The sequence below is a fragment of the Centroberyx affinis genome, unplaced genomic scaffold, assembly GCF_046629955.1.
Source record: "Centroberyx affinis isolate AG114_WGS23_722 - 3 ecotype Tasmania unplaced genomic scaffold, CSIRO-AGI_Caff_v1 ptg002817l_1, whole genome shotgun sequence".
Classification (NCBI taxonomy): domain Eukaryota; kingdom Metazoa; phylum Chordata; class Actinopteri; order Beryciformes; family Berycidae; genus Centroberyx; species Centroberyx affinis.
The window spans coordinates 17,481-38,310 of record NW_027280961.1 but is presented as its reverse complement, the minus strand read 5'-3'; the positions used below and the strand labels follow the sequence as shown (position 1 = coordinate 38,310).

The following is a 20,830-nucleotide window of genomic DNA, read 5'->3' as shown; positions in this document are numbered from 1 at the left end:
CCAGTATTGCAGCTTTGCTACCTCCTATTGGTGGATGATTGAACTTATGGTTTGAATCCTTGGGCCGTGCCTCCATTGGCATTGCAGCCTTGCTGCCTCCTATAGGTGGGTGATTGAACTGATGCTTTTGGCTTTGTAGAACAAATTCCATAGCAGAGGGTCTGAGAGAAGAGTTGCGTTTTGAACTTTCCAGATATGAATTCATTCCATCTGAATGAGCTCTGAAGCTCTGTACATCAGAACCTCTGTACTTAAGCACAGTAACCTAACGCAAGGAGAGCGGCCATTTCAGCCTCTGCTTTGAGGCATGCAGAGGAGGTTGATGACCTTGAAGACCTGTGGCTGGAGCGGCCAGCTGATGAGCATGTTTTACCACCAACATTAGAAACGCTGTCACCTGGTCCAATATCATCAAAGACCACAGTTATGTTTGGCGCAGCATCATCATTGACCACAGTTAAATTTAGCACAGCATTATCATCAACTTCAACTTCATCATCATCACCACCATCATATTTGCATTGTTCCCTGGTATCAAGCAACCACTCTTCCATTTTTTGTATTATTTCTTTGTTGCTGTGCATTCAGGTTTCAAACCATTCGTTTTGTTTTGTCATTTCATCCTCAGGCATTAATGGTTTCAATGATTCATGCAGCTCTGTTGTTTCCACACACAGTTTTAAAAACATTTCATACTTGGTCTGCACCTCAGACACATTTTTGTTTGAAAGCATCAGTTGCTCGACTTCCTTTGTTAGTTTGTAGAGTTTCTTTATCTTGGAATTCCTTTCCTTTTGATGTGATACTACTTTTGCTTCCAATGCTTTAACCGTGAGTTTAACCAGTCTTTTTCCAAGTTCATTCTCCATTTCACTTTGATTGACAGGTGCATTCATTTCCACGTTACTCATTTTGATATTGATTTAGCAAAGCCGCCGAAGACTTTATTTAGAATTGTAGTAGGATTTACCTGTATCCTGTTTGTGAGAAGGCCAATCTCTTCCACACAGCTTGTAACAATTCTGAAATAATCCTACCGTGATTCTTCGACGTTGCTTTCGCCCCGGCTTTCACTTGTCGGCGTCCCATTGAGTGAATTCAGCTGGAACTTTGTACATAGAGCATAGCGCTGTCCTTCCGTGTCGCAAATCAACGTGATCCATCCATTGAAGCAAAGTTTTTCAACAAAATATAGTGGCAATCGAACAACAAAAAAGGCCACTTGAGGGAATTTGAAGGCATTTCCAACGCGTGGTGGTGCAAAAGATGAGGTCTGCCATGGAATCTGCGTGTGACACTTTATTTACAATATATAGATTTAAAGTCACCTACAAAGGCCGGGTGCACTGAATGAATGATATAAAAATGAGCTCGTAAATATGAAACAAACAAAAAAAACCCTCACGACATGACAGGACCCCCACCACAGCAAACACCCACACATGGTTGAAAAACTGTGTGGCTTCCTCAATTCCTAACTCCCTACAGCTGTTCACTTGTGACTCCCCTATGTAGGCTACGTGACTACTGTGATTACCTGCCTATGCCCTCTAGTGCGCAGGAGAAGTAGCTGCAGCAACATTTACACCACTTACCACACACAACATTTAGCACACATCAAAATTGGCTACAACACTATACATACCATACATCATATACTATGTTATGTACATAAATCATAGTGTATATGTATATTATACATACTACACATACATACTACTATACATATACATCATATACCATACTACACACAAACACACTCATGTCTATGGGCAATTTAGTCTTCAATTCACCTGACATGCATGCTGTTGGAGTCATAGTTAATATTATGGCATTTTTCTTTATTATTATAACACCAAATATTAATCTAGGTCCTCACTTACTCACAAACCGGAAGTCTTATTTCCTAGTTATGCGCAAGGAAAGATGTGAAAAACACCCCCTCAAAGTCAGCCATACTAACACTGTGACATTTGTAGAATAAAGTGGACACTGTAGGCCTACAGTTTAACTTTATTTGTATGTGCACAAGTTCTATGTCAAAACACTCCTACAGACCTGTACTTTCACTGCACACTAACACGTAATGATGAGCCACTTGACAAGTGTTTCACTGAAGTAGACTAAACTCTGAATATTCTCATGATCTGGATGCAGACATTAGTGTTGTATGCAAGGACAGGCCAAAACAAAACATGAATAAGGTCTTACAACTTATTGTGTTTCTAAACCAGTCATCCGCTTTCAAAGAATGCCACAGAAGGCTTGCACAGTCTGTTTAGAAAAGCTCTAGAGACATTCAATATGGTCAACACAACAAAGGATTTTATCAACATTGGATACACAGCAAGTGACTAAGGAAGATGTATGTGACATGATAGCAAGTTTTGTGAAAGACACCCTTGGAGCAGATTTTCTTGGGGGAGACCTACTGTACCTACGGAGTCTACTGTATGTCGATACATTTGTTGTCAGTGTGGTGATCAGGCAGCACCTTTTAGCTGGACAATGAAACAACATATATGCAGAGGACCGCATCTGATGTGTTCAACCAGGACCAAGACACATCTACACTGTTTTTTGCCAGTTTGCAACTTTGCTACTATAAGTATTCTATGCTTCATTTATTATTTATGTATATATTTCATATCTAATTTATCACATTTCTTTTTTCAGTCATACCTGCCATTGAAACCAGTAAATAGAAATTTTACAGTGTGAAAATGACTTGAGACTACTGTGTGTGTTTCGAATGACCTAAATGTTAGTGTGTAGTGAAAGTACAGGTCTGTAGGAGTGTTTTGACATAGAACTTGTGCACATACAAATAAAGGTAAACTGCAAAGTGTCCAATTTAGTCCGAAAATGTCACATTATTAGATTGTGGCCGACTTTGAGGGCCTGTCATTGCTTTTTTTTTTTAAATAGCTTGGACCTAAATGTTAGTGTGTAGTGAAAGTACAGGTCTGTAGGAGTGTTTTGACATAGAACTTGTGCACATACCTGTGTAGTGTTTAATCTGTGTAGCCTATGTAGTCCAAAAATGCCAAATCTCTTTTAATGATTAAATGATAAATTAAACTAAATGATTACAACAATTCTTATCATGGAAAAACGTTGTACAGATTGTATAGTTGCATTTTGTTGCTTAATTGTTTGTTTTTTTTGTGTAAAAAGACGTTTATTTAGTGAAGTCTTACTCTTATTCCAGCTGGCGGAACACAGGCTACTTGACGCTGCCCCAGATAGCAGCATAATAACATGAAGTCGGATTGTATGGTTTTTGCACTGTGAAATATTTCGCCTGGTGCCAGAAGTCGCCCACACTTCCTGACAGCAACCACCGCAGTATCGACTTGGAGCTCTACAGTGAAGTGAGCTTTATTTTCTTTATTTCACATTATGGCTTCCAATCTGTGTATCCTTCTCAGAATAGCACTCTTTTATTGTCGTTTGCCCAAGTGCAACACTAAGACATTTTCTTTACTGGGAAAAAAAAAAAATACGTGTGTTATTAGCCATGATTTATTTTTCATCTAACTTTCTTCTGTTTTGTTTTATTTCCTGTAGGCGTTGCTACACTGTACAAAATGTCCATCTGAATAAGTTGCTTATGTATTCAATCTTAAAATCTTGCTTTTTCTAGAATTTTCTTTATTCAAGTGATATTATATTAAAACAAGATGAGCGCTCTGATCTGCATGTTTCAAGATGATGTGACAGGTTTTTTTTATTGGATTTATTGCATTGGAAAACTATAGTGAAAATACCTCACCATTGGAAGAAATTATCAGTTACTTCAAGAAAAGTAAGATTGTAAGACAGTACAAAGTCATATTTAACTTGTTGACCTGTTAAGATTGCCACTTTTTGCAGTGTAGGTTTTGGTTTCTACATTTCCAGTAATCTGCACTGTGTTTGTGTGTGTGTGTGTGTGTGTGTGTGTCATAGACTTAATAACGGAAATCAATAAGGGCATCATGTCTTTTACCTGGATTTATGTACCTCATGAAAAGAGTCCCTTATATTTTGTATTTTAGTGCATATTGTAAGCGTTTATCCAGGGCAATCTACGATGATTGCAACAGTACAATCAGCCAGTAGAAAGGAGTGTGAGCTACAAAGCCACAGGGCCCAGACAGTAGATGTAACAAATAGTCAATACATTCAATAGATATAATAAATAAAAGGGTAATGAAATGAGAGCTAGGGAGCAAAGGTAGAAAATAAACGTAAATATTCCCGTGCATCTGGAATACATATGCCAAACAGAGAAGAGCAAGGTCAAGAAATAAAAGCAGAGGCAGATTTTTAAAAATATATATATACGTATATATGAAAGATAAGAGTCAGATCAGATGATTCCTGTTCAACTCACATCTAGAGATAAGGAGTGAGTGTGCAGTCCTGACTGGGTGGGGAGGTCATGAACAGGCAGGTCATCCTGGGTGACCAGACCTGCAGATCCACATTGTAGTGAAGGATCAACAATGGTAGCCGAAAACTTTTGACACCGTCCTCTGTAGGCCTAATGCTAAATAGTTGATACTTATTGGTATTAGGGTTTAGAATTAGGGGATTTTACATTATATCTAAAGTGGTAATCCGCAAGATTCTGTTTTTTTTTATTTAGTCTCCATCTTTGTTGCTCAGCGCTCATTGCTGTGGTGTTTCTGCACTGCACTTCCCAGAGATCACCTGTCAATCAAACAGTGTGGGCGGAGCTTGGTGTTTCTGTTGATGCAGTTTGAGTTTCTGGATGTAGGTCAAGTCCCGCATCTCCTGCAAAATCCTCTTCCTCACCTACAAATCCCTCCATGCCCTCGCCCCCCCAGTACCTATCTGACCTCCTCCGCCCCCGTACCCCGTCCCGGAAACCTGCGGTCCTCAGACACGGGACTGCTCTCCACCCCCCACACCAGCCTGCGATCTTTTGGGGACAGAGCCTTCAGTGTGGCAGTCCCCCCCCCCCCTCTGGAACTCTCTCCTGGCAGAGATCCGCAACGCCCCGTCTTTGGACACTTTTTAAAAAATCCTGAAAACCCACCTGTTCACCAAGGCCTATGGCCTCCAGTTAGCTCTCTCATCCCCGGCCATTATTGCTATTATTATTTTCTGTTCTTGTTTTATTGGTTTTGTCTGTCTCACTGTGTAAAGCATCCTTGGGTCTCTTGAAAGGCGCTATATAAATCTAAGTTATTATTATTATTATTGTTATTATTGTCTGTTCAGCCATGGTGGCTGTCGCTGCTCATGCTAACCAACAGTAATGCAGGAAGGAAGATCCTGCACAAGCTCTTCAAACTTACAGAAACCTGATTGTCTAAGAAAACATGTTAGGGGCGGGGAATTCCTCTTGCACATCAGTAAAACTGTCTAAAATTACAATATTAATGAACAATAATTATATATAGTAATATGTATCATAATGAAGCCACAGACTGTGGGGATGCGCGCTTTAGCCTGACTTCACATGCCCCCTTGTGGATTACATCTGTCACATCTGAAGACTTTTGAATAATACCACACTCCAGTTTTCAGCCGCTGGTCTGAAAAATCGCTATATATCCCAAACGCTGTGTGAGATGTGAGATATGTCTGAAATTGATAACAACCCAAAGTTGATATTTCTTTAATGTCACATTTCCAGGTTCAATGAATAAATTAAAAGAGTAGAAAGAGTCTTCCTGAAGAGATATGTCTTAAGTCTTTTTTGTGATCAACTTTTTAATTATTTTTATCAAATTACAGACAGGTATAATGCAGAGTCATAGATACATGCATACACATATAGGAAAAGCACGAACACCAACCCCCCCCCCCCCCCCCCCCCACCACCCTGAAACCCACCCTAGGGATCATAGATGAAGTAAACAAACAGATAGATTAAATTAATAAATGAGCAAATCGTGTACATGCATACACGTATACACATATGTGTGTATATATGTACACACACATAAACATACACATACATATGGAACATACAGTGTAAGTGTAATTAGCTTACACTGAGTAATTTATCACATTAACCCAAAAAGAGTGAAACTGTGAAAAACTAATTTAATTTGTTCAGCTTCACATAAGTTCATATTGTCCTGTTTGGCTCCATGAATTCAAGCTACAGACTGTTCTAGGTTTAGATATGTCTGAAGTTGATAATAAATGTAGGTTTGTGTCATTAAATCAGGCATTTATCACCGAGTTTGTGTGACTGATGGTACTTCTCCAATAACACTGATGGTGCAGAGAGACACTTGTGCTTGGTTGCTTTTATTTTACAGCACTTTGTAACTTTAAGTTGTAGTAGCAAGTAGCAGTGGCAGTAGTAGTACTAGTAGCAGTATAGTGCCAGTCTGTTCCCTAGTAGTAGCAGTAGTAATATTACACCCACCAACTGTCATTACCATAACTCAACTTTAATAAGATACAATAATACAACAATAATTGATGAGACATTAAGTATCCCTTCATACAAAATAATAATCTGAAACATATTAAGATTTAAAATACCTCAAATTAGAACTATACAGAATGCCTGATTTCAAATTAATGAAGCAAATAAGTTGTTAAAAAGTTTACTATAATGCAGCACTGTACAAATGAAAGCTTGATCAAAACAGAAAATAAAACAAAACCTTTGCAGGTTTCGCTAAATAGTATAATTCATGATTCATGACACCTGAGCATCAACACTGATCAGCTTGGTTCTCCTCATCAAAACCAGACAGATTCTTTACTTCATTGCTCCACTGGCTCATTCTCCATGTCAGAAACACATTTGATGTCAGAGGGGAAAATATCCCAAGCGTTCAGCCCAGGAACGTGCTTCTCCCAGTCGGGCTGAAGAGGAGGATTGTTTAAAGCCATCAAACAACCCAACCAGTAGCATTCAGCAGCGAGATGTGCTTTGTGTTCCAGGAAAGGAGTCTGCAAAATTAGAAGGTGAGAAATTGCTAAGTTTTACATGTTGAGTCTAGCAAATTAAAGCTAAGTTTCCCATTCCCATTTGTCCATTTGGTCCACAAATTTCTGAACTTTTTCGGTGTACAAAACACTGACATACATCAGACATACCTTAACAATATCTTCCTTTCTGCTGTAATACAGAGCCATTTGAAGATTTTGAACTGTTGACAGTTTGTACTCTTTAACCTGTAAGAAAGGAAGAATGCTGACAAAAGCATAGTAACACAAGCTTAAATGTGTCAGTTTTCACCAGTGGCCCTACAGTACCTTCTGAGGTGTTGATCCTCTGCTGTGCTTGTTCAGGTCAAACATTTCCTCTATGTGCTGCTTCTTTTTCTCCATTTGCTCTCTTGCATCCTCAAACATGCACTATGAATATGAATAGTTTAGTTTAGTTTTGCTTTATTTCACAGTGATAAAGAAATGCATTAATGAGGACACAGTAATAAAATTAGTAATAAATTACTAATTTAAAAAACAGATAAAAAAAAAAAAAAAAAAAAAATCAAAATGAAACAAAACAAGGAGCCAATAAGCTTCTCAAAACAAAACAAAAAGATAAACAAACTGAACAACAAGAGCAGGGGCCGGATTCACCAATGTGTTCTTAAGATAGATCTTAAGAAATGACATAAGAGAAAAATTTAGGAAGTTCTTAAGAAGGCTCTTAAGTGCAATTCCTCAATATTTTCTTAGTAACAGTCTCATTTCTTACGAATATCTTTAATTCTCCAACTTAAGAACTTCTCAGAATAGGGCCTGAATTAATTCTGGTTAATAAACTTTAGGCTTACTGCCATTGAGGCTAGGAGACAAGGCTAGGAGGCTAGGAGACAAGGTGAGGAGGCAACTACTGATGAAGTATATGAAAAGATTTAAACATTTGTTGCTGTTGGTAACTGTAAAATTTGCAGCTTATTTTCAATAAACATGAGACAGAGGCCTACCTGGCCCTACACCAAATAAAGCTTTACAATAAATGTTCATCTTAATGTTAGGTGTAGGGGAACCTGTGAAGACTTTGAACTATAACCTACTTGTCTAAAATGTGTTTAAATATATGATATTAGAGGCTTTTTTAAGACAGCTGTCTTAAAGTAAAAAAAAAAAATCAAGAACAAATTTGAGAACTTTCATTTCAAGAATACCATTTATTCCTAAGTCTTTTCTTAGGAAGAAACATAAGAAGAAAGTTAAGAAAATAGATAAGAACTGTTTTTGAGAATAGCATTTTTTCCTTTTTTTTTTTTCCTTAAGACTAAAGTTAAGGAAAAAATGGCACTTTTTTTCTTAAGAGGGTTTTGTGAATCCGGCCCCAGGTTTATTACAAGGTTTATGACTCTGATCAGGAATTGAATAAGTGAACTACTGAGTTATCTCAGTTCAATGTAGTTTCCCAAACAGCATCACCAGACTGCACCGTACCTGAATCAAACGTTTGGCCGACTGTATGTTGTCATCCTTTGATTTCAATTGGCCTTTGATTTTAGGCCACTGTATGATTCTGAGCTGGTCGTACATCTCTTTCAGTCGAGTTTTACTCACTGGGTTGTTCATGTTCTCAGAGTCTCCTGTCTTTATTGAAAGAGACATTTCACTTGCCACTCTATGCAAGGAGAGATGAACACAATGAGATTTCTCCTACTTTATTTACATGCTTGAGTTTCCCGAGGCAACACTATATAAAGCAAATTGCAATTTCTTTTTTCAACATGCTGCAGGTACCTGTCTTTGAATGATTTAAATTCTTCCTCAGATTCTTTCAGAGCGGATCTGTAGGGATAAAATGTAGCGTGGAAATGTCTCATGTTTTTATTCAACAAGTTCATAAATAAATAATTGAATTAAAGTTTGTAACAAGATGTAACACATTCATGTAACAGGATTATATTTTTTCAATTTACTAACAATATTTTTTTTATGTATCCAATCCATAGTTCACATCTTAATGGTGGCCTCAAACTGTCCTTTTATCCTTTAATTGCTATTTATTTATTGAGGGTTTATAAGGAATTTATCTCTTGAATTCTCTGCACCTCTACTTGGAACAACCTGTAGAGGGAGCTCAAGCTTCAGAAACTAGTCACTATTTTAAAGTCAATGGAAACAGCATCTATTTAAAATTGAAAATATTTAAAAGGTTTTGATGACTTCGGTGTTTGTGTCTATAAACATGTGTATTGTTAATGCCTTTGAAACTATGTGAGTGCTTGTAATTGTGAATGTGGAGCAGGGTGTTGCTGGAGAAGAGTGTCTGTGTTCAGCAAACCAGGTTTGTAATGGTTGAATAAATAAGTTTTAAAAAATCAATAACGCATTGCTTTGTAGGACCTTTTCTCAAATCCAGTACATTAAATAAACATGTGATAGAAGTCTAAACGTGTAATCCTTAACATGTTACATGCCTGTTACATTATGTAAACCCTTTACAAATAGTGTCACCAAGGCAACTATGTCAAGCTAATTTGAATTCATAACCTATTTCATTGTGATATTTAAAATTGCCATTAAAAGAAGTTCAGAAAAATATTTACCTCGCCTCCTTAAGTTTCTCCTTGTAATGTTCATCCATTTCAGCCATACTGTGTTAAAAGAATCTTAAATGGTTATTTTGGTTGAACCAGATTCACTGTAATTCATAACTTTAATGCCATAAATGTATGTAGTTCATGGGATGTTTTTTGGATTATCTCTGTCTGTTCCATAAAATGAATACAGTATTATCAGAAACCCACCTTTTTTTATGTTCTAGTGCATTTTGTTGACACTGATGGCAACTTCGTGTGACACATGCATCTCTCTTGGAGCTTTGGCTGTGTAAAGGAAATGGAAATTGTAGTCAGTATAAGATGTCTGTTTCTATGATTTGTTCTGTGCCAAGTTTTACTGCTTGTGGTTGATTGATTATTCAGGAATGAAACATATTGGGGCAACTTCAGAGGCAAAGTTTCAGGATTTCCCAGTGGAGTTAAACATTCACAAAAGATTTTGCCATCAACTAGGCTCCATCACTGTCTGTGAAAGAAACCCACTATACTAGATTTATTTTATTCTCTTGCTGTTTAATACTGCTATATATTTTTTTTTCTTGCTATTTTTGATGACTTTGGTGTTTGTGTCGATAAACATGTGTATTGTTAATGCTTTTGAAACTATGTGATTGTTTGTAATTGTTAATGTGGAGCAGGGCGTTGCTGCAGAAGAGCGTCTGTGTTCAGCCAACCAAACCTGGGTATATAAAGGTTAAATAAATAAGTTTAAAAAATCAATAACGTATTGCAATGAGGGCCCTTTTCTCAAATCCATTGTGCATTAAAGAAACATGTGACAGAAGTCTAAACATGTAATCCTTAACACGTTACATGCCTGTTATGAATACATTATGTAAAGCCTTTACAAATAGTGTTACCAAGGAAACTATGGGAAACTAACTTGAATTCATTGCCGATATCAGAAAAATATTTACCTCACCTCCTTAAGTTTCTCCTCGTAATGTTCTTCCATTTCAGCCATACTGTGTTAAAAGAATCTTAAATGGTTATTTTGGTTAAACCAGATTCACTGCAATTCATAACTTTAATGCCATAAATGTATGTAGTTCATGGGATGTTTTTTGGATTATCTCTGTCAATTCCATAAAAGGAATACAGTATTATCAGAAACCCACTTTTTTATGTTCTAGTGCATTTTGTTGACACTGATGGCAACTTGATGTGACACATGCATCTCTCTTAGAGATTTGGCTGTGTAAATCAGGGTATATGCATTTTGAATTGACAAAGGAGCCCAGGAGCGGGCATTGGGAGAGAAAAAAAGTTATATGGAGTCCATGATTTACTGTAACTTGTGCACGTTTTAGTTCATTCGTGCACACGAGATACAATTCGTTCCCTCGATTTCGTTAAACTGTGCAGTTTAGGAAAAATGCAACTTAAAAGGAACCTTTTAGGTATTGCAGATAGGCCTAGTAAGGATTTGGTATGTTAATATCCATTGTCTGTTTACACTGAATAGGCAAATCCCCCAGCTATTGCAATATATTTAGCCACTTAACCTTCAGGCCATGTAAACACAATCAGGTGCTGCAACACACCCAGGACAGGCCACATTTAAACATAATCACCAATATGTGACTGACTCTTTATAAGCTCGTCGTCAAGAGTGCATGTATTTATATATCGAGAGCACAATATCACAATTTCGAGGCACGTTTTGGCAATTCGTGCGCACGTAAAGAGGAAATCGAGGGAACGAATTGCATCTCGTGCGCACAAATAAACCAAAACGAGGACTCATTTTAACCAGATCGAGGGAACGAATTGCATATCGCGCGCACGTTACAGTAAATCGTGGCCACAACAAATTATTTTTCTCCCCATGGCCACTCCCGGGCTCCGTACTTACCTGTAGTACACTGATACAGAATCTTTCTCTCATGTTGCATTGCATTCAGCAATGAAATTATAAGTCTATGTCTATGAAGTTCATCATTTCTCCTTAGCTAAGTATTTTACAGACGCTCTTTGAACATTTTCCTGTGCACCATAATTTCATCACAATCAGCAACTCAGTGAAGAAGGCTGCAGTCTGTGTGTCAAGACACAAGTTCAAACTGTGACGTGTGAATAAAAATGCTGATAAACAAACCTTTGGACATGGTGTTGCTCCCTCCAGAAATCGTTTACTGATGAGTATTCATCAGATTTTGAGTTATATCTGCAAAAGGGGCAGAACAAAAATGTTATCAAGCAGCATGTATCAGGAATCCAGCCAAGGTCCATTGATCTTTTTCATTTATTCCATGTTTAGAGCCATATTCAGTTTATTTTGTGTTGCCTTTTGCCTGTCTTGTGTTCTGCTCTGTGTGTCTGTTCAGTTCCCGTACTTTCAGCTCCTCCTGCTTCAGCTCCATTGATTGGTTACCTGTTCCACCTTGTCTCCGCCTCCTCTGCCAGCCCATCTCTGCACACCTGTCTCCACTTACCATTTAGTTTGCTGTGTATATATACCTTGTGTTTTTGTTAGTCTTTGCCAGTTCGTCCTAGTGAGTTGTTCCCGGTGTCTGTTTCCTGTTTTTTTTGTAACCTGCCTTGGTATGACCTGTTGTCTACCTACTAGACTCTCTCTCTGCTCTCTGTTCTGCACAGTTGCATGGAGATTATGTACTTGGATTTGTATTTTTGGATCGGTAAAGACCACTGAACTGCTACCCTTGCCTCTGCCTGGTGTGTTTCCGCTTTTGGGTCCAAACTACAATCCTGACAGTACGAACTGGCCAAGCATGGATCCAGCGGGCCTCGAGCAGGTGAAGACCGCTCTGGAACTCCAGGGTTCTCTGCTTGGTAAACACCAGCAAGATTTTCAAGTTCTCAACCAGTGTCTGAATGCCCTATCTGCCGATGTGTCAGTTATCTCTCTGCAAGTTCAACAGCTCCAGCAACCATGTCCTCCTGCTTTTGAACCAGTCGCAGCCTCTATAGTCGCTTCCCCTGAACTTCCTGTGACCACTACACCAATTCGGGAGCCACGTCTACCTACACCTGAGCCATATTCTGGTGAGCCAACTTCCTGTCGATCATTCCTGTCACAATGCTCATTGATTTTTCAACTACAGCCCTCCTGTTTCCCCTCTGATCGAGCAAAGATTGCTTATGTCATCACACTGCTTTCCGGAAGAGCCAGGGAATGGGGAACAGCTGTGTGGGAGGCTAACTCTTCTGTTTGTAGTTCCTTGGAGGAGTTTTTTGCTGAGATGAAGGTTTTTGATCGCTCCTCCACTGGCAGGGAAGCTGCCCGAGAGCTTCTGCAGCTACGGCAAGGTAATCGTTCTGTATCTGATTATGCTATAGAGTTCCGCACATTAGCAGCTTCCAGTGCATGGAACCATGAAGCCAAGTTTGATGCCTTTTTTAACGGCCTCTCTGAGCTTCTTAAGGATGAACTCTCCGCCCGGGAGCTACCAACCTCCTTCGATGCCCTAGCAGACTTGGCTATCCGCATTGACGTTCGGCAAAGGCAAAGATGGAAGGAAGGGCGTGAGAGGTCCACCCGGAGGTCACCTCCACAGTCCTGTATGTTGCCAAAGCTTGGTGTGTCACCTGTGGTTCCCACCTCATCTCCTGTTTCCGACTGCGAACCGATGCAAGTTGGCCGAGCCCGTCTTTCCCCGCAAGAACGTCAAAGGAGAATCTCTACTAATTCCTGTCTGTACTGTGGTAAACCCAGTCATTTCATAGCCTCTTGCCCGTTAAAAGGGAAAGCTCACCAGTAGAACAAGGGTTACTGGTGAGTGCAGTGTCTGAAAAACCCTCAACCTCCAGCTCCCCTATGCACGCAACTGTCATATGCTAAGCATCAGCTTACCATTTCTGTCCTCATAGACTCTGGTGCTGATGAGATTTTCATTGATGCCACCCTAGTGGAGCAATTACTAATTCCCACAACTCCACTGCAGACTCCACGCAAGGCCAGAGCTCTGGACGGGCGCCCATTAGATACCGTTACCCACATTACCACTCCTGTGGGGCTAATTTCTGGTAACCATCGGGAAAAGATTGCTCTGCACCTTTTTCACTCCCCACATGTGCCCGTGGTGCTTGGGCGGCCCTGGCTGAGACAACATAACCCACATATAGACTGGCAAGATAACACCATTGTGGGGTGGAGTAACTTTTGTCTGGCCAACTGTTTGAAAGATGCCTTGCAGTGTACATCTCTTAGTGTTTCTCTACAGGAGGAGTTTCCAGACCTGTCAGGTGTGCCTCCAGAGTACTTGGATTTCAAGGCGGTGTTCAGCAAGTCCCGTGCCACCTCACCATCCTTATGACTGCGCCATTGACCTACTTCCCAGCACAGCACCACCCCGTGGACGGCTCTACTCTCTGTCTCTCCCGGAAATGGAGGTAATGGATAAATATATCGGTGAGTCTTTGGCGGCAGGCATTATCCGTCCCTCCTCCTCTCCAGCTGGGGCTGGGTTCTTTGTGGAGAAAAAGGACAAGACGCTGCGTCCTTGTATCGACTTCTGGGGACTCAATGATATCACCATCAAGAACAGGTACCCCTTACCTCTCATCTCCTCTGCATTTGAACTGTTACATGGTGCCACTGTGTTCACAAAGTTGGATCTGCGGAATGCCTATCATCTGGTGCGTGTCCGCGAGGGGGATGAGTGGAACACTGCGTTTAATACGCCACGGGGTCACTATGAGTACTTGGTGATGCCGTTTGGTCTGACTAATGCCCCTGCTGTGTTCCAGGCTCTAGTGAACGATGTCCTCAGAGACATGGTGAACCAGTTTGTTTTTGTGTATCTGGATGACGTTTTGATTTTTTCCCACTCCCCAGAAGAACATGTCAGTCATGTCCGCCAGGTTCTGCATCGGCTGTTGGAAAACCAGTTGTTCATCAAGGCAGTGCGAGTTCCACCGCGACACTGTCTCCTTCCTTGGACTCATCATTGAAGCCGGCAAGATCAGGATGGATGAGGCTAAGGTGGAGGCAGTGCTGGAGTGGCCCACCCCCTCATCCCGGAAAGATGTCCAGCGCTTCTTGGGGTTTGCTAATTTCAACCGGATATTCATCAGAAACTTCAGTTCTCTGGATGCTCCGTTGACAGCACTCACCTCTTCAAACGTTCCGTTCTGGTGGTCCACCCAGGCTGACACTGCGTTCTCCTTTCTGCGGAAGAAGTTCACCTCTGCCCCATCTTGGTACAACCAGACCCCACCAGGCAGTTCATCGTCAAGGTCGACACTTCTGAGGTGGGTGTGGGGGCTGTACTTTCACAGCGTTATGAGGGGGACAACAAACTGCACCCATGTGCTTTTTTTTCCAGACGGCTGTCTCCATCTGAACGTAACTATGACATCGGCAATAGGGAACTCTTGGCTGTCAGGCTGGCCTTGAGGGAGTGGAGGCACTGGTTGGAGGGAGCTGAAGTGCCCTTTCTAGTCTGGACCAATCATAAGAATCTGGAGTATATCCGCACGGCCAAGAGGTTGAACTCCCGCCAAGCCCGTTGGGCTCTGTTTTTCTCCCCTTTCTCTTTCTCTTTCACTCTGTCCTATCGGCCAGGTTCCAAGAATGCCAAGCCTGACGACTTGTCTCGCCTGTTTCCTGCACCTGAGAAACCAAGCCAGCCAGACACTATCCTGCCCACTGATCTGGTTGTGGGAGCTGCCATGCTGGAGATCGAAGCTGTTGTTCAGAGGGCTCTCCAGCAGGAGCCTTCAGCAGGTAACTCTCCACACAATAAGCTGTTTGTGCCTGTCTCCGTCCGTTCCCAGGTGCTTCAGTGGGGTCACTCGTCACAGTTTGCCTGCCATCCAGGGGTCCGGCGGTCGCTCAGCCTCATCCGACAACGGTTCTGGTGGCCCAAGATGGCACAGGACGTGCGAGAATTCGTGGCCGCCTGTCCTACCTGTGCGCAGGGGAAATCGTCCAATCAGCCGCCAGGCCTTCTGCAACCACTTCCTGTTCCTTCCTGTCCTTGGTCTCACATTGCGATGGATTTCATCACAGGTTTACCCATCTCAGTCCACCATACTCACTGTCGTTGATAGGTTCTCCAAGGCTGCTCATTTTATTCCCTTGCCCAAACTGCCATTGCCAAGGAAACTGCCATGCTAATGGTGAATCATGTGTTTAAGCTGCACGGTTTACCCATGGATATAGTTTCTGACAGAGGTCCCCAGTTCACTTCATGTTTTTGGAAGGCTTTTTGTCAGCAACTAGGCGCGTCTGTCAGCCTGTCATCGGGGTTTCATCCCCAAACTAATGGACAAACAGAGTTAATCAAGACATTGAAACCATGCTACGTTGTGTGTTCCTCCAATCCTGCCTCCTGGAGCCAATACCTGGCCTGGGCAGAATATGTTCATAACTCTCTCCCAGTTGCTTCTACAGGACTCTCCCCGTTTCATTGTTTGGGATACCAGCCTCCGCTGTTTCCTGCTCTGGAAGGAGAGGTCAGTGTTCCCTCAGCACAGCAGTTCATCCGTCGTTGCAGAAGGGTTTGGCGGATCGCCAGAGCTGCCCTTCTACGTCATCTGCTGCTATCAAGCGCTATGCCGACAAGCGACGGGTCCCAGCACCCCGATACTTACCTGGTCAGAAGCTGTGGTTGTCCACCCGAGATCTGCCTTTACAGGTAGAGTCAAGAAAGCTTGCTCCTCGTTTTATTGGCCCATTTCCTGTGTCCAAAGTAATCAATCCTGCTGTGGTCAAGTTGAAACTCCCCAGACCTCTTCGTCGAATCCACCCAGCCTTCCACACCTCCAAGGTGAAGCCTGTGGCACACAGTCAGTACGCCCCTCCCTCCAACCCTCCCCTGCCGCCTAGACTCATCGATGGGGCTGAAGCCTACACAGTCAGTCGTCTCCTCAAGGTTCGGTGACGGGGGCGTGGGTTACAATACCTGGTGGACTGGGAGGGATATGGCCCCGAGGAGTTGGGTGCCAGCCCGGGACATCCTTGACCCTTCCCTCATCCAAGATTTTCGTCGCCTGCACCTGGTGGAACGCCTGGAGGCGTCCGTAGGAGAGGGGGTACTGTCAGGAATCCAGCCAAGGTCCATTGATCTTTTTCATTTATTCCATGTTTAGAGCCATATTCCGTTTATTTTGTGTTGCCTTTTGCCTGTCTTGTGTTCTGCTCTGTGTGTCTGTGTTCAGTTCCCGTACTTTCAGCTCCATTGATTGGTTACCTGTTCCACCTTGTCTCCGCCTCCTCTGCCAGCCCATCTCTGCACACCTGTCTCCACTTACCATTTAGTTTGCTGTGTGTATATATACCTTGTGTTTTTGTTAGTCTTTGCCAGTTCGTCCTAGTGAGTTGTTCCCGGTGTCTGTTTCCTGTTTTTTTTTGTAACCTGCCTTGGTATGACCTGTTGTCTACCTACTAGACTCTCTCTCTGCTCTCTGTTCTGCACGGTTGCATGGAGATTATGTACTTGGATTTGGATTTTTGGATCGGTAAAGACCACTGAACTGCTACCCTTGCCTCTGCCTGGTGTGTTTCCGCTTTTGGGTCCAAACTACAATCCTGACAAGCATGTATCTCTATATTGTACTGTTTGAACAAGTAATAGGATATAATAGTTTGTATAGGAATTAATTGAATTAAATCTGAGAACAGTATGTCAATCCACTCAACAGCTGCTGCATTCTACAGTGTAGAGTTTTCAATGGGAAAGTTGTTAGAACTTTTCTACTTACGGAAGAGGATTAGGGCCACATGTGAAAAATTTAAATTATAAAGTCAGAATTTACTTTAAACTCAGAACTCAAATACATTTTTCACATGTGGCCCTAATCCTCTTCCGTATCTACTCACCTATGCTCTTGCTTTTTATTAATTTTGCTGTTTCTCTTATCTTGTCCAAGGCAGATGTGTACTGAAGCGACAACTCTGTCTGTCAGCGGTACTAATGTATGTCCTAACGAACTCCAAGGGGGTTGGGCCTCAGCGAAAGAGAAGAAAAGCCTACAGGCTATAAATACACAAAGTGAAACAGTGTCCTTCACTTTGTCGGAAGCACTGCTGCTGCATTTAGATTTTTTTTTATTTCAATTTTGTTGATTCTACCATGGGTGAATCGTTTATCATAGCGATAGACTTTGGTACTGCATACAGTGGATATGCCTTCAGCGTGTCACCCAGACAGGCACAAATCCAACCAGCTGTGCCATCCTGGGGAAAAGAGCATGGATATGAGACCTTGAAGACCCCTACCTGCATTCTTTTCAATGGATATGAAGAATTCCTCAAGTTTGGTTATGATGCCAAAATGGCATACACTAAAATGGGTAGTGAAGAAGCAAAGAAAAACTACCTTTTTGAAAATTTTAAGATGGCACTCTATGGAAAAGTGAGTAAAGAGTGGTTTGTAAATCTAAATGTACAGTAGTTTTACATTTGAATGCCTCATGAATAAAGGCAGAATATACATTTTCCTATAATGTAGATTAGAATAATAAAATGATGTCTTGTTATTACCCACACATCAGAGCTACCTAGAAATTATTTTTAATCCAAGATGTTGTTGTAATGCTGCATCGCACAGTTTCAGGAGGGAAAAAAGATTACTAAATTTACCTTTAGTGCCGAGTCAAAAGGAAGAAGAGAATTGAATCCAAATTGAGGGTTGAAGTGGTTGTAGTGGGAGCTGGTGGTTGAAGCTGGAAAATAGCTCTTTCACTTTGGCTGCCCTCACAACGTGTTTGTTTACAGTGGTTGAATCTCAGTGTCTCACTTAGTGTCCTAGTGTCATATTCTGCAGTGTTACTCAGTGCTAAAGATAGGTCATAGGCTATTTTGGACTCCTTTACATCACCAGACAGTAACTCCTGGTTCAATCTGACTCAAATGGTAATGTTTTGTGTGATGCCTTAAGAAATCAGGTTCCAGCTCTAAGAATATTTGAACTAATATCTTGTCAATCTTCACCAGCAACTCAACGAAAATGTAACGATTGAAGCCATAAATGGCAAGTCGATGAGTGCGTTGAAGGTAATCACAGAAACCCTGCGCTACCTGAAGGAACATGCACTGAAAACCATCAGTGGCAACAAATCTGGACGGGAGTTCACTGCCTCTGATTTCACCTGGGTGCTGACTGTGCCTGCTATCTGGGATCCTTCTGCAAAGCAGTTCATGAGAAAAGCTGCAACTGAGGTAACTACATTTAAACTATAATTTAAGATGGCATTTAAATTGTGAAATGATTGGCAAAATGTACAATACACATTTTCTTCCTCATATTAACAAGAATGTGTGACTTTTATTTTATTTCTAGGCTGGTATTGTGACTGAACACAAAGCAGACAAGTTGGTAATAGCACTGGAACCTGAGGCAGCCTCAGTCTGGTGTATGAAGCTCCCATCTGATGGTTTCATAGCAGAGAACGTTGGCCAAAACACACTGGAGCAAGCTCCTGGAACACAGTACATTGTTGTCGATTGTGGAGGTATGTGGTGCTGTTAGTAATTATGCAAACTATTTTCTGTATTTCCACAGGCAACAAACAAGTTGTGCAAATTTGCCATTTCCCATTTTGAATTTTACTTGCATTGCAAAATAGTTATTTATTGCCTCAGGTAATAGTGTCCAGATTTGTAAGAATGTATTGTTAGCTCAAATGCTGTAGTTGCTCAGCAGTTTTAAGCGCAGCCTTTTTGTCTTATAGGTGGAACTATTGACATAACTGTACATGAAGTGCTGGGTGGAGGAGCCCTGAAGGAGCTGTACAAGGCCTCTGGTAATGACCTGGGAGGGCAAAATGTTGACAAAAAGTTCAAAAGTTTCCTCAAAGAAATATTCTCTGATGACCTCTGGGATGAGTATGAAAGAAGTTATCCCAGCGAGTTTCAGAAGATGATGTACAGCTTCTCGCTTCTTAAATGTGTGGAAGAGGATGTGGAGATTTCCTGCCTGTATAACTTACTAACATTAGCTCAGAAAAGGCAAAACATAGAAAGGTTCTTCCAGAGAGTGCAAGGTGCATCCTGGGATGAGGGGGTGATCAAAATCTCAAAAGAGAAAATGAAGTCTTTCTTTGATGAGAGTCTTAGCGGGATCACTAAGAATCTCAGAGAAATCTTGAAGAAAGATTTAAGAATTGAATACATTCTGTTAGTGGGGGGCTATGCCTCAAGTGTGATTCTGCGCAAACACATTAACAAGCAGTTTGGTAGTCAGTGTAAAGTGCTGTGCCCTTTAAATGCCCAAGAAGCAATCGTGAAGGGAGCCGTCATGTTTGGAAGACATCCAGAGGTTGTGGCATCACGAAAAAGTGCCTTTACTTATGGGATCAGTGTGGGTGAGAGGTTTGATGAGTCCAGGCATAAGGCAGAAAAAAAGTTCTCAAACACAGAGGGTGACTGGTGTGATGATGTTTTCAAGAAACTGGTGGAAATTGATCAAAATGTGGGTTGGAATGAAACCAAAGAGCACATCTTCAGTCCAAGAGAAGCAGATCAGACAGCGGGAAGGTTTCGTTTTTTTCGCACAGAGAGAAAAGATCCTAAGTATGTGGATGAATGGGGAATTGACCCAGTTGGTTCATTTAAAGTTAGCATGCCTGACACTACACGTGGCCTGGCTCGTGAGATCAAATTAGAAATCAAGTTTGGCTCCACAGAAATACAAGCCACAGCCACTGACATAGATTCCAACTCAACAGGATCTATCAAGATTGACTTCCTGAGCACAGCATAAGACTGTAACAAGAATATCTAAAATAAAAGAATATCTGTAGGAGCTTGGGGGCCCAAGTTATGCCTGCGTTATTCTAAAGCAGGCAGATGCAGATGACAGGCAAAAGCCTAATCTCACAAAAAGGTGGATGGTTTGGCATTGGTTAAATTGGAAGAATTATGATTTCCACTTTCCTTCATATTATAATGATGTTAATGATGTTATATATAAGTTTTTTATGTCAGTCAATAGATTTTGTATTTTTCAAAATGAAACATGCATCAGTGAAACATCTTGTATTACACTTTGATGTTACAGAACAACAATACATATTTGCACTCATTTGCCCCCTGTCTAGATATAAATGATCTGGATTACATTTACACCTGACATTACAATGTGTCTCTGGTACAAGTTAAAATTAGATTTCTCTGTCCCTTGCCAAATTGCAGATGCTGTGTACTTAACTTGATCTCGCTGTTGCCAATTTGGTGACCTTGTCACGCGATTTAACGACTCTTCAGATCTCCCTGGAGACTTCATTTCTCAAAAGCAACTAGTGACAAATCTACACATGTTTTCGGACCATAGGGAACAGTTAATGTGTTGACTACCAAAGCATTTTGTGCCACATTTGTTAGCCTACAACTGATCCTACTGTTC

The 20,830-nt window shown here is 41.3% G+C and overlaps 2 protein-coding genes across 2 annotated transcripts; one reads left to right on the top strand and one right to left on the bottom strand.

The window, feature by feature from the left end:
* Positions 1–6,346: 6,346 nt before the first annotated feature.
* LOC139658036 (uncharacterized protein PF3D7_1120000-like) lies at positions 6,347–18,179 on the bottom strand. The gene is made up of 10 exons (XM_071536053.1): positions 18,067–18,179; positions 11,617–11,685; positions 10,436–10,483; positions 9,705–9,782; positions 9,504–9,551; positions 8,695–8,742; positions 8,395–8,575; positions 7,237–7,338; positions 7,078–7,155; positions 6,347–6,930 (listed from the first exon to the last, which is right to left on the bottom strand). The coding sequence occupies exons 3-10, from the start codon at positions 10,480–10,482 to the stop codon at positions 6,742–6,744; spliced, it is 771 nt and encodes a 256-aa protein (XP_071392154.1). The 5' UTR covers position 10,483; positions 11,617–11,685; positions 18,067–18,179; the 3' UTR covers positions 6,347–6,741.
* On the top strand, positions 17,558–20,309 carry LOC139658035 (heat shock 70 kDa protein 12A-like). The gene is made up of 4 exons (XM_071536052.1): positions 17,558–17,839; positions 18,421–18,645; positions 18,767–18,938; positions 19,158–20,309. The coding sequence occupies exons 1-4, from the start codon at positions 17,558–17,560 to the stop codon at positions 20,186–20,188; spliced, it is 1,710 nt and encodes a 569-aa protein (XP_071392153.1). The 3' UTR covers positions 20,189–20,309.
* Positions 20,310–20,830: the final 521 nt, after the last annotated feature.

Excerpts from the sequence above, each read along its gene's own strand:
- LOC139658035 (XM_071536052.1), top strand. The coding sequence starts at position 17,558 with ATGGGTGAATCGTTTATCATAGCGATAGACTTTGGTACTGCATACAGT. Across the intron at positions 17,840-18,420 it reads AGATGGCACTCTATGGAAAA|CAACTCAACGAAAATGTAAC; the intron begins GTGAGTAAAGAG and ends AATCTTCACCAG. Across the intron at positions 18,939-19,157 it reads CATTGTTGTCGATTGTGGAG|GTGGAACTATTGACATAACT; the intron begins GTATGTGGTGCT and ends TTTGTCTTATAG.
- LOC139658036 (XM_071536053.1), bottom strand. The coding sequence starts at position 10,482 with ATGGCTGAAATGGAAGAACATTACGAGGAGAAACTTAAGGAGGTGAG. Across the intron at positions 9,783-10,435 it reads GAGAAACTTAAGGAGGTGAG|CCAAAGCTCCAAGAGAGATG; the intron begins GTAAATATTTTT and ends TCCTTTACACAG. Across the intron at positions 8,576-8,694 it reads TTTAAATCATTCAAAGACAG|AGTGGCAAGTGAAATGTCTC; the intron begins GTACCTGCAGCA and ends CTCCTTGCATAG.